Below are 12,898 nucleotides of genomic sequence, written 5' to 3'. Positions count from 1 at the left end.
AGGGCGCGTCCTTCTGGTGCTACTCGTGTTACCATTCGTATTTGACTGGCGTTTTTATCAACAAGAAAATACGAGCACGAATTCAGTACGTTGTTGAAAGTACCACAGATTTTTCAACATGTACATGCATCTGCCTCATTGATATTTAGATAATTAGGCGAGCATGTATGTCTTGAGTTACGAATATAATTATTTCTAATTAATTGTCGTAAAAGGGTCAGTCAACAGACTCAGACTTTTTTCATCCCCCCTTTCTCCCCCCCCCAAAGAAGCTCGCGCATCTTTCCTACGCGTGACCAACCTCCTTATACGCGCAGTGACGTAACTCGGCGACGCGACTCAGCAAGCAGCCCGTCGATTGGGCTAAACCAGGTCTCAGCAAATGGTAATGAAGTCAACGTCACCGATCGCCGAGTTGACGTCACGTGGAAGGAGGTTGGTCAGGCGTACGAAAGACGCCGGAGCTTGTTTCGGGGATGTAAGAAGAAGTCGGGGCCTGTTGACTGGCCCTTCAGAGAAAAAATTTGTAGCAGCTACTCTAGTACACTGGGAACAATATTCACTAGCTTTGCTTTGCGTAACGCAGTTTCTTTTTTTTTATCGCGCTTCGTGATAACTGGGACGCCCCGTACATATACACAGGAAGTCATCAAAAAGGTTGAAGGCATCGAAACGGGGCTATAACTTTATTGGAGCAGAACCTCTCTATACCATTCACTTGTCACCACCATTGATGCCATTGTCGGTCTTCGGTTTGGATCCCTTTGTGATGAAACGCAGAAGATCGATGTTGGTAACTATGCCAATGACAACCTCTTTTGTCTTTGACACACCTGTAGCCACTGAAACAAACAACAAAAGGCCTGTAAGCAGATCATTATTTTTTTTTTCGGCAAGTAAGGAAGGAAGGAAGCAACAACAGGGAGAAGGCAGGCAGGTTAACCAGAATAACACCCGGTTGGCTACCCTACACTGGGGCATCAGGGAAGGGGACTAGAAAGATGAGAAAGAGAGAAGAGAAGGAAAAGAAAAAAAGGAGAGACTGACAGTGATTTCACTGCAGCGTGTAAAATGTTCGGGTTACTTATGACAAAGTAGAAGAAATTAACTGTAGACTAACTTAACAAGAAGGTCTTTTGGAGTTTTTGCGGCGGCTGCATTTCCGATGGAGGCGGAAATGTTGCAGGCCCGTGTGCTCAGATTCGGGTGCACGTTAAAGAACCCCAGGTGGTCGAAATTTCCGGATCCCTCTACTACGGCGTCTCTCATAATCGTATGGTGGCTTTGGGACGTTAAACCCCACATATCTATCTATCTTTTGGGTTTTTTTTTAGCGTGCACTCACATCACACAGTACAAGCACGTCTAGCATGTCGCCTTCGACGAAACGCAAACTCTACGGCCGAGATCGAAGCTGCGTAATTCCTTGAGCAGCTCAGCTCCGAAACCGCACGCCACCGCGGAGGATTTCGGACAAACAAGAGGACGCCATTCATGTGGCATCTTTCTGCACGAGAACAGTTTCGATTGGTATCCACGGCAAAAGCACCTTGCTGAAAGCAGTGCGTGAGGGTTGCGCATGTGCCATGAGTACGTGCCCAGTATGTTCAGGTGGAGAATAGTAATACAGCCAAAACTACGGTATCTGTCACAGCCCATTGTGCAGCTTCGAGTTTTATTTCTATTCCAATAACTCAAACAAATATTACCTTATTATTCACCTTTTTTTGTATTAGATTAGTCACGGTTGTCATAGCAAGCGAAGAAGAAAAGAAGCGATACTTAATATTTTTTGTGTACTCTTTTAGCCGAATGTCCCGATAATAATATAGTCAATGCCTCAAGAAACTAAGCGTGCGAAAGCAAGTCTGCATGCGACATGCATAATGCATGTTACGCATTGAAACAGCGGTTCCCCTATAGCAGGATTTCGCCAGGATGAATGGCACCACTGGAATTTTCTGAAAGTGACTATTGAAACGTTTCGGAAGCAACACACACCATATTAAGTGCGCATAGACGGTTTCAAGGTCAAGCGTTTTACCCCAGAAAACTCCCGGTCACCTCATTGACCAGCTTATAACGTATAAACTTAAAAAGGAACTTGAAAACGTGCTTTCATTGTAAAAAAAAATGTCTCTCTTTATTTTTTTATATAAGTAACGTGCTTAATGTTTAAGGAAATCTCTTATAATTTTTATATAGCTCAAAAGAACATCTACTTGAATATATTTTGCCAAATATGTGAAAGAACGAGTAGAAAATCAGCGGAACATTCTCTAAAGCTCTTCTTGCCCACCGATGCTATTTTGGCACATCGGTGAGGGAAACCAGATGTCATCAAGGAGCTGTGTTTGTAAACAGTGAATAAGTCTATATGAATGAATTGATTAAGCGATATGTATTTCGTAATAAGTCATGCAAATACATAAATTAAGCAAATTATTTCATATAAACTCGAACATCTTAATCTGAATACGAGTATTCATAACGATGACATGAAAATCATCTGCTGCGGCGACTCGGCAGATATTGCAGTTTGCTGCTGAGAACAAGGACAGACATTTGATTTTTAATAGCAATGGCTGCATTTAAGAATAAAAATACTAAAGTATGAGCTCTTTAGGTGCTCGTTTAAATCACTTGATGGAAAAAACTACTCCGATGACCTAAACGATTATCTTTTACAATCCTTGTCCTAGATTCGACATTTGTTCACGACAATGTATACAGTGGCAAGCGCAAAAAAGCAATGACGATGCTGTCATTAAAATGCGGAGGTGAAGTGTGGTTATGATGCCAAGCTTAATTGTTAGGATTTGTCGTCACAAAACGTCATAGCGCTTACGAGGGACTCAGTATGCGCAGGGGTTCAATATAACTTTCTCCTCCATTTAGAGTCATTTTAACGGCTCGCAAAACCCAGTTCGACTACCACACTGGAACGTGCGGGAGTCTAACTGGCAACCTCGTGTCTGTATAGCGACAAAACAACTTCCAAGGCACGTGAATTGTGCTTCGCGAGCATGGTAAAAATTAGTCGTAAAAACCTTTCCTCGCGCAATCCAACCTTTTCTCCCATATTTTCTCTGCCGCTTAAAGACATAACCGATACTTCTGACGCTGCTGTCATCATAGGCGGTACTCTGACGTAGGATGAAAGCTTAACATATTTCTTGGTTTCTTGTCCCCTCCACTATGACATCGCTGGTTGACCGTTCGCAAAAGCTGCAGACCCACGCCACGGGCGTTGGCAATGGGGTTCAAAGGGGACACTTGATCTCCGCCAACCCCCGACCCCTGCCACAGGAAACTCCAGTGCCCCCCCCCTCCTCCCCGCCATTTTCCCCCTGTGCTGCAATACGGTACTTGTTTTCGTGCCTTTGCAAGTGGCCATGCCCTTTTGTCGCGCTGCCTGTGGATTTCATGCAACACGGTTCGCGCTTCGCAAAACAAAATCCTGCTGACGCTTATGCGCTGCAATAGAAGAATATGCGAAATAAAGGCGCCATATCGATGAGGAGAAATGGTGTCCCGGTGTATCGTTCGTCACTCACTTGGACGTGGCAACCACAAATGAGGCGACAACGGTGCAGAAGCGCTTGTTTGCTGGCTGTCTGAAATCGTGCTCGAAAGAGGAAAATGACGTACTTGTCATTTAATTTGCCAGTATAACCAAGCGCGCTAATGCTCGCACATATTTTTTATTTACTTATTTATTTCGTCTAGTGGTAATTAACGCAGAAGTACTACAGTTGAGCGTTCATATATGCCTAATATGTGAACACTTACATTCTGTGAGTATTGCACAGCGCACGCAATAACACAATATATCATAATGATAACTAATAGATTTCCTTGTGACAGCTTCAAGACAAGCACACGCCATAACTATTTTAATATGCAAGATGCCCATCTGGATGAGCAGAAGCCCGAGGCATAAGAACATACCACTATAAATGTAGCAATATCAGTCTTCAACGAGAGCATCATGTGGATCAAGTATTTTTGTTTGTTCATTCGTTTAAGTTTGCAAGGTGAAAAAAAAATAAAAACGCGCATTGCTTTTGTGAAAATTTGTCACACTGTTCTCTGCCAAGCAGGCGGTTTCTAGAAATAATTGAGATTTTGTATTATATAGCTACAAAGAACACTGGCCCGTTGGGCATTACGAAAAATGACGAAATAAATACAGAAAGCAAAAAAAAAAGGAAATCTGTAACACAGATATCACCAGGACGATACTGTTTGGGGCAGGGCCTACCATCTTCGTAGGCCTGCTCATGCCTGAACCTTCCTCCTCTCCGTTTGGCTATGCTTACGCGCAAGACCCCCCCTCCCCCTCTATGAGATCAGCGCGTTTGAAAGTTCAGCGAGTATTAAAGTCACCTTGCACTTGTTCCGCAACCACCAGGGCGAAGTGACCATGTTCCAGCATCGTGGACAGCATGCCCAACGTCGTGTCCAGGGTGACCTGAAATGCGTCATTATGTCTTAGCCATTAGATAAACATGTCGTCTAAAATGCCAGTATCATCACGTTTCCTACAATACTTGGTAGATAAGACTCTGGCGTTGCGACCGTTCCGCCATTATGGGAATGACGCGCATAATATTCGCTGCAGCGGACAACTACTCTTGGCAATGCAGTGAAGGCTACAGAGCCAAATTGCGAGTATCCTAAAGTAATAACGAGTGTAGTCCGCGTGAGCACACTGTAGCATTATATCGACATGATTTCATGGGCGTATCGGCCACGCATAGGCAATAACACACTTTTTTAATGAAATGAGCAAGCGAAAAGACGACAATATTGACTGCACTAACTCGCTATTGTCCTAAATATTACGTGCAATTCACAATGAAGAAAGAAAGCGTACTTCGGTAAAGCGGACATTAAATAATAGAAACTGTCTGGCGTTTCCATATCTATACTGTACATTGATGGCAAACCAGTAGAATAGAAGATCGCAGAATGTACAAAGGTATACTTGAAAAAGTTTTTTTAAGTCGTACACCTGCCTGCATTGTGCAGATACAATTCATACGGATTTGGGAGAAAAAAAGCTTTTGAGGACAACGAATTCGTCTTCATCGGAAATATTGGTCTGCGCTTTTGTGCCAGATTCTTTGTACCACCCTGGGCAAGGAGTAATTGTGACTAACTGAATGCCAGAAAAGTCCATCGTCAAAATGCTAACTCGCCTTTCTGAACTGGTCATAGGCAGCCTTCGCTACCGGAGTTGTGGCATCAATCCGGCGCGCCAGTATCTTAGACATCAAGTTTCCGAGAGAGACCATTCCGAGCACGGCTCTGAAAATCAAAGACAACATGTGATTTTTAGCGTCGCCACAACGAAGCAAATCAAGGAAATGTAAGGTGTGTTGCTCACTTGCACAAACGTAAGAGAAGACACATAAGAGCTTTTTTCCACTTTTGCTCGTGTCTGGAACACTTCCCTTTTTCCCCCTTACATAAATGTAGTACCTCGTAACTCGAGCCTCAGGCATTCTACGATTCATTATGAGAACACAGTTTCTAGAAATACACTGTCAAATATATGTGACACTTCCGGAGGGCCATCGGTTTGACGTCTTTACGAGCACTCCAACAGCGGAAAGATTGGTATCAAGTAAAACATTGTAAGAGTTAGGCTAAGACTAGGTCCTATTAGGTTGGTGCGAAGTGAAAGTACATTGAACAGAGCAGTAATATATAGCTGCGAACTATATATAGCTGCGAACTTGCAATGCCATGCGCGTGGCACGTTTCGTGTTCTTATCCACTAGATGCACTTGATCTGTTCCACGAGAAGGACAAGTGAATGGCTGACCCGCTTTCCTCAACGACGGGGACCTGGTCGATGCCTTCCGCACTCATAAGCTCCACAGAATCCTGGCAGGTCACGCTGGGCGTTACTGTCAGCGGTATGCGCAGGCGCAGAGAACGCACAGTCTGGTTCCACCACCTGCGTGCGTAAAGGATCGCCATAATGCTTCCGCAGCTCACACAGCACACGCACATTAACTTAAGTGGGCTTTGTTGACCTAATAATATAATAATGATATGTGGGGTTTTACGTCCCGACTTCGTTGACCTGCGTTCCTGCAGCCTGAAAGGTTTATCTGTCTACGCGGTAGCTGCTTCATATCGCGCCGGATCAAGTCATCTGGACGTAATGGTACTTATGCGATGGAAACATCGTTTCGTTATGTTTTTTTGTGTCTTAACAAGACGTCTTCCTTGACCTGGTAAAGTATTGCGGGATGTCCTGACTATGATTGTATGAGTACGCGAACACAGGATAAGGTATACTGTTATTAGCCCCTTTTTAGGTATACAACAATTATTCACACAAAAATAAGAGTTTCACAGAACGAATCGCATACACTTTAGCATTTTCGATTTCCTGTATTAGAGGCATATTCAAGCAATATCCCTGAAGCCAAGCTAGTCCGCTGTACCGACCGGATAAACAGTCTGGACGTCAGGCACTGTGACATTATGCTGCAGTGGATAAACGTTTCTATTGCGATGCAATCAGTTGCTGTACTCTGAACTTTCAATAAGTAACACCATAGCGGGCAACTTACAAAGGAAGGAACAAAGACAGTGCTGTCAGCGCTTGTCTTACATTCTCTCGTTTGTCCATTGTCCACTCCTGTACTGTTTTTTTTAATTTATTACCCCCTAGCCATTTCTCAAATCTTGCTGAACTATGCTATCTTGCGACAAATTGAATAAATGGAAGTGTTTGTTTGTTGGCAATATGTATAAAACACACAGGTTGTTCTGGTGTTTCGACATTTATATGCCAACCGTTATCGAAAGAGATCAATCAAGTCACGTTGTATGAGCGGAAAATTCTAAAGGCGGCAAGACGACAAACGTCCTCATCGACCTCTGATGTTTCTGATGTCCAAGTTATTCCGACAAGCTCGTCTATGGTTATGTAGCATTCAACGTGCCAGGAGGTACAGATCAGCGAGCAGAAGAGGCGAAGTTTGAAATATCTGATGCACGTTCTTCATGACGTCTCAAACTTCTCGCTAGGCAAGAGTGTCCGCAATCCTAAACGCGTACTAGCGCGCATGCGCTACACTCAGTGAACGATGAAGCTCGTGAGCTTGTCGTTTGCACCGTCTCGTTCCGATAGTTTACCTATGGCGGCCAATGTCTGCAAAACTTGGGCACTATGCTTAATGTTACGTATATGCCACCTCGCCAGAGCCGTGCAACTATGTGTATCTATTCAGTGAATAGAATCATTTTTTTGCACAAAGCTTATATCTGCTTACACATTCAGCCAGCATTTCGAACATGGATGATAACGTCTCAAACCCGCCGTTTTAGCTTATACCACATTGGGTGTCGGTTGGTCGAGGTCGCGGGTTCGATTTCAGGACACGGCGGTCGACCGCGTTTCGACGGAGGCAATACGTCAAGAACACACGTGTGCGTTTATTTATACGAATAAAACAAACACGCCAGCCCCGTTTAGTCTATGGTATTCAATATCCAATGGAAAACTGGTCCGAGGTTCGGAGACTCATTCGGTTTCTTTTTTAGCAAGTGAACTTCCCTGCCAGCTCCGAAGCTAGCGACTTTCCTTAGTGGTGTCCCCGTTTCCACCATCGTTCTTGCCGCCATTCTTGTTACTGCGTTTTCTCCATTGGTTCCGGAGACCACTACACACACGCTCGGCAGATGCATGGCAAAGAACTTCATGGGCTGGTCATAAATCCGAAGCCCCCCGCTACAGCGTGCCATCGTTATCTTATTGTGGTTTCAGCATGCAAAAGGCCAACCTTATAACGTATTAGTTACGCAGGCACTACGACTTGAACTTTTTAATCAAAACGACAGCTGGTTGTTTTCCAGTCAAGATACGTAGGTTAGATTAGGCCAAGGTAGTGTGGACTGCGTAGTCAAGCAGGTGGGCACGTGCGCGTAGCTCACCAATGTTTGGTGCTCATCTCGGAATAGAGCGAGATGAAGCCGCGTTCGGCCATCCAGCCGTCTGAGAGGAACTTGGTCATGTAGTTGCGAACACCGTCGGGCAGCACCACCACACACTTCTGGCCAGCTTTCAGGGACTTCGCCGCCACCACGGCGACGCTCATCGCCGACCCGCTGCTGCCACCTGCATGTGGACAAACAGGTGTACTGGCTCGACAATGCTGCTCTGAATCAAGTGCAGCTACGAAGAAATTCATTAAAGCGAAAGCCTTGCGCGGTGACCTCGAGCGAAACGCGGAAAGCGTAAAAACTGGCGCTAAAACTCCCGTGGCCTTCTATAGCCAGCAGTTGACGGAGAAAGGACGAGCGGCAAATGCAAGACAGAACAACTGAAGACACTTGACTTACGCAACCAGTTAGGGATTGCCGTAACGTCATGATATGACGTTACGGCAATGACGTTAGGGCATCATGGGCCACCGAAATTTGCAAAGTTTATCATTATGTTATGACGGGATATAATATGATGACGTCGTCAGTTGACGACGTAGCTTGATATAGGATGGACTGATCTCGGAGTTTGTGGCTGTCACGTGATTTCAGCACCGGAAAAAATACTAGAAGTGTCGGCAGTGTGCCACTGCTTACCGCACTGGACGCCAAACGTACCATGCCTTTTACGGTACCACTCCCGTCATCGCCCCACAAGCAGAGTTTAACAGCGTTCCAACAAAGCATTTTGTTTTTTGCATTAGCCAAGCTGGAGGGCAACTTTTCAAACTATCCAACCACCGCATGTGCGATGGTAATGTCACTTGATTCTGTTACTTTACCAGGCAAACAACTTTCTACGGAATCAGTTGTAATATTTAGTCGTCCTGCAGGAAAAAAAAAATCCACTCACCGCACAGGAGACCCTCCTGTCGGATCAACTTTCGGGCCATGAGGAAGGAATCTTTGTCGTTGCACTTGTACCATGTGTCTATCAGCTGCAATAAATTTAAAAGCGATGAACTCGAATTATAACCAACCTCATGGAAAGGAACCAGCTAGCGGTCGTGATTATAACGCAAGCCTAGTGAGTAGTGTGCAGTAATTGAAATCTACTGCAGAAAGCCTTCTTGAAGTGAAGAGCAATGAAGATTAGTTGGGATAGCAAGTGTCGACATTTCTTGTAAGGCATAGTCTCAGCATGACAGCATGAGCATTAACAGAAGACCCTCGGTGACCAAAAAGAAAGAAAAGGGAAAAAAGGCAACCCTCATGTGACAACAAAACACGTGGTGCACTGCCTCGATAGATATCACTGGAATGCTCACATACGCAATGAGCTCTCAGCGCTTACCTTGTATTTCCACAACAGTCAGCACGAACAACCGCTTCGCTTCTTGAGTAGCCGCAGTCGATTTAACCAACTCTTGTATAGTTACACCAGGTGGGATCCACAAAAAAAAGAAAATCGTATAACATTCCAATTTTTGCTATCGCATTCACTGCTTTGACCATGCGGCCACATTCTTTTTTTCGTTTTATTTGTTTTCATTTCGTTCAGCCTCATCAGTTGCACATTAGTCAACTGCACGTTTTATACTTCGCAGTAATGTTGCCCCGAGGGTTTTTCATGCTTTCTTGCTTCTTTTGTTGTTGTTGCTAGTCACCGATGTTCCTGTACCCATGCGCATATTGTATAGCAACGGTAGTGCTTTCCGTTAAACGTTTACAGTTTCGTGCCATCTGTTGTACTTCACTTCATTAAGAATGCATCTCGGAATGGCCAAAACTTTTAATCTTCCAGAGAGCCTTCTTTGGAGAAGCGTGAAGACAGTGCAGCGATACTGTGCAGCGACAGTGCACACTCATTGGCAGCAGCCACAAGGAACGAAGGTGAGGTTAAACTTGTTCACCCGGTCTCACTCCTACTAAGATTCTCTATAATAATATAATAACTCCGTAAGATTATTAAGAAGAAGAAAAGTGCGCAGCTTGTGCTAGTGGTGCAAGATCGGCACCATCAGCGGAGATACAGTGCTCGACTTAGGCAAGTTTTGATAGCACTGTCAAAATTTCGCTAAAGACACCAAGTTTTTGCTAGTAGAAGTAAGCATGGCTGCACATGCCCCGTGCTAAACGTGATGTGATTTTAGTACCACAACTATAGCTGTAGCGTGGTTGTTGGCGGGTGCATGTCAAGTCACTAGCAGTTACGCGATTTTGCGCGAAGAATTGTTACGTGATAATATTGCAATAGTAATTATATAGACAGTCTCAGCTGGATTTTGCCCTCGCCGCCACCGTAGTTCACGTATATGTATATGTGTATGTATATTGTCACCATTGATGAACGAGCCACTGTGGCTCATACTCATTTTTGGGGCTGCGAAGAAGAACAGAACATCTTCGTTGCTCTGGTTCAAGTGAACTCCTGGCTGCAGGTCTTGTTTTGCTCGTGACATTACTGGTGGAGGTGCTGGGTACGTGTAATTCGGCTGTGTCGGCCATCGTGGAGACAGCTACATCTCCCAGAGCAAGAAGCAGCCGCCGCCTGCGTGGGTTACCCCCTGAATTTGGTCCCTTGACATCGACACCCAGAAAGATGGCAACTCCGATGACAAGCCAGGCGGTCCAAACCAGCGATGCCCATGGTTCTCTTCTCGCCCATATTTTTCATACGCCACAGACACCAAAGCCGTTCCATGGAAACATCTTCGAGGATGTTGATGACTGGCTCGACCACTTTGATCGGGTTGCCAGTATAAACGAATGGGACGATGTTCGCAAGCTGCGCCGAGTTTACTTGGAGGATTCTGCGAAGACGTGGTACGAGAACCACGAGGGCTCCTTTGCAACATGGCAAGAGTTTAGCCGACTGCTCCGTGACGCCTATGGCAACACCGAGAGGAAGGAGAGGGCTGAACAAGCCATATCCTGCAGAAACCAATGACCGAACGAACGTGTATCCATGTTTGTCGAGGACATGCTTCGGCTCTTCAAGCGAGCGGACCCTGCCATGCCCGAGGAAAAGAAGGTGCGACATTTGATGCACGGAGTAAAAGAACAGCTTTTCGCTGGGCTCGTGCGCAATCCACCAACGACAGTCGCCCAGTTCATCAGTGAGGCAGCCACGATGGAACGTACGCTGCAGCAGTGGTCGTCACAATACGAACGCCAGATCCCGGCCACCACATGCTCTATGGGCTCTGACAGCGAGAGACAGGCCCTCGCAGACTTCATTCGAAGTATCGTTCGGGACGAATCGCGACAGCTTCAGGCAGCGGGATCCCATCCACCTGTGCCAGCCCTCGCGGATGTAATCAGACAAGAAGTCCGGCAGGCCGTCACACCCCTGGCTCCAATCGCACCACCGATTCCTGAGGCCCCAGTCCTGACATACGCAGCGGCATTGCGATCCCCTGCGCCACCGGCTACAGATACTGCTATGCGGCCAAGGTACCAGGCTATGCAGCCATTCTACGACACTGCTTCAAGCCCGCTTCTCGGCTCAAGGTTTTCGAGCACACCCACCTATCTGCCGTCTACCTCAAGACAAAGTGGTAGCAAGGCAAGCACGTGGTACACCTCGGATAACCGTCCGTTCTGCTATCACTGTGGCGAAGTGGGTCACGTGTACCAGAACTGTTAATACCAGCAAATAGGTCTCCGCGGCTGACCACCCGCAAGCAAATGGGCTTACTGAACGACTCAATAAGACAATTGCAGACATGCTGTCAATGTATGTGGACATCGATCACAAGAACTGGGACGCCATACTTAATTCCCTACGCAACTTTTGCGTATAACACTGCTGTTCAAAAAAGTACCGGTTTCACACATTTTCGCTTAGTCCACGGTAACGACGTCACGACAATGCTCGACGCCATGCTCCTGCCCGACAACTTAGGGATATACCACACGGATGCCGCCAAATTCGCGCAGTGCGCAGAAGAGGCCCGTCAACTTGCTCGTCACCGTATTCAACGTCACCAAACCGCAGACGCGCGCCGCTACAATCTTCGCCACCGTGAAGTTATTTTTAAGCCAGGTGATGAAGTCTGAGTTTGGACCCCTATCCGACAGCGTGGACGTTCAGAAAAGCTTCTTCGCCGCTACTTCGGCCCTTACAAGGTCATACGACGTTTCAGCGACGTCACTTACGAGGTTCTTCCACAATGCAATTCGAGACGTTCCCGTTTAACCCCGCAAACTGAAGTCATTCACGTTTCACGTCTCAAACCATACTTTTCGCGCTGTGAATCGCCAGTGAGTGACTGACTTTATTGGTAACTTTGCGTCTTTCTTTTTGTTTCGTCTTTTCCTTACATTTTTTCAATTTTTCTTATTTCTCATTTAACTTTTGTCCCCACAACCAACTACGTTATTCCGCCTTACGCCATTCATTTTGCTCGCATGCAAATTTTCATCTCATTTTCTTTTCTTTTTTTTTGCCTTCATGTACAGCATCGAGACGATGCTCTTGGGAGAGGGGGTAATGCCACCATTGATGAACGAGCCACTGTGGCTCATACTCATTTTTTGGGGCTGCGAAGAATAGAACATCTTCGTTGCTCTGGTTCAAGTGAACTCCTGGCTGCAGGTCTTGTTTTGCTCGTGACAATATACAGGGGAAGGATGCTTGATTGATATGTGGGGTTTAACGACGGGGAGGGATGCACTAGCTCCCTTTTCTGCCGTGCGAACATCGCCTTTCCGGCCGGGCTCGTCTGCGCGTACCAGCTAACAATGGTGTGGGGGGAGGGGGCGTTTATGGTTGCCGCGCTATCGCGGCAACGATCAGCGTGCTGCCTTGTGCTCCCACAGCAGGCGGGAGCTTCTACGGGCTGCGTTCTCAAAGCGAAAAAGCAGTGCCAAGAGTGTACTTGGAGTGGCCGTGTTCTGTTACACCAGCGTTTTTGTAGAGTAGCGTGAGATCAGATCTAAATGC

At 46.1% G+C, this 12,898-nt stretch overlaps 1 protein-coding gene across 5 annotated transcripts in view; it reads right to left on the bottom strand.

The window, feature by feature from the left end:
* Positions 1-671: 671 nt before the first annotated feature.
* Positions 672-12,898, bottom strand: part of Cbs (Cystathionine beta-synthase) — a 52,723-nt gene continuing 40,496 nt past the window's right edge. For 4 of the 5 annotated variants that reach the window (XM_075892482.1, XM_075892479.1, XM_075892478.1 and 1 more), the window contains exons 8-14: positions 8,864-8,948; positions 7,960-8,143; positions 5,834-5,968; positions 5,205-5,313; positions 4,390-4,474; positions 3,558-3,617; positions 672-842 (exon numbers count right to left, since the gene is read on the bottom strand). In XM_075892482.1, the coding sequence (XP_075748597.1) occupies positions 715-842; positions 3,558-3,617; positions 4,390-4,474; positions 5,205-5,313; positions 5,834-5,968; positions 7,960-8,143; positions 8,864-8,948 (786 nt within the window). In that variant the 3' untranslated portion in view covers positions 672-714. The remainder of the gene's footprint in view (positions 843-3,557; positions 3,618-4,389; positions 4,475-5,204; positions 5,314-5,833; positions 5,969-7,959; positions 8,144-8,863; positions 8,949-12,898) is intronic. The other variant, XM_075892480.1, reaches the window with a different exon arrangement.

Source organism: Rhipicephalus microplus, chromosome 4 (genome assembly GCF_043290135.1).
Source record: "Rhipicephalus microplus isolate Deutch F79 chromosome 4, USDA_Rmic, whole genome shotgun sequence".
Classification (NCBI taxonomy): domain Eukaryota; kingdom Metazoa; phylum Arthropoda; class Arachnida; order Ixodida; family Ixodidae; genus Rhipicephalus; species Rhipicephalus microplus.
Note: the sequence above shows the minus strand (reverse complement) of the source record. Positions and strands in the feature narration are given on the sequence as shown.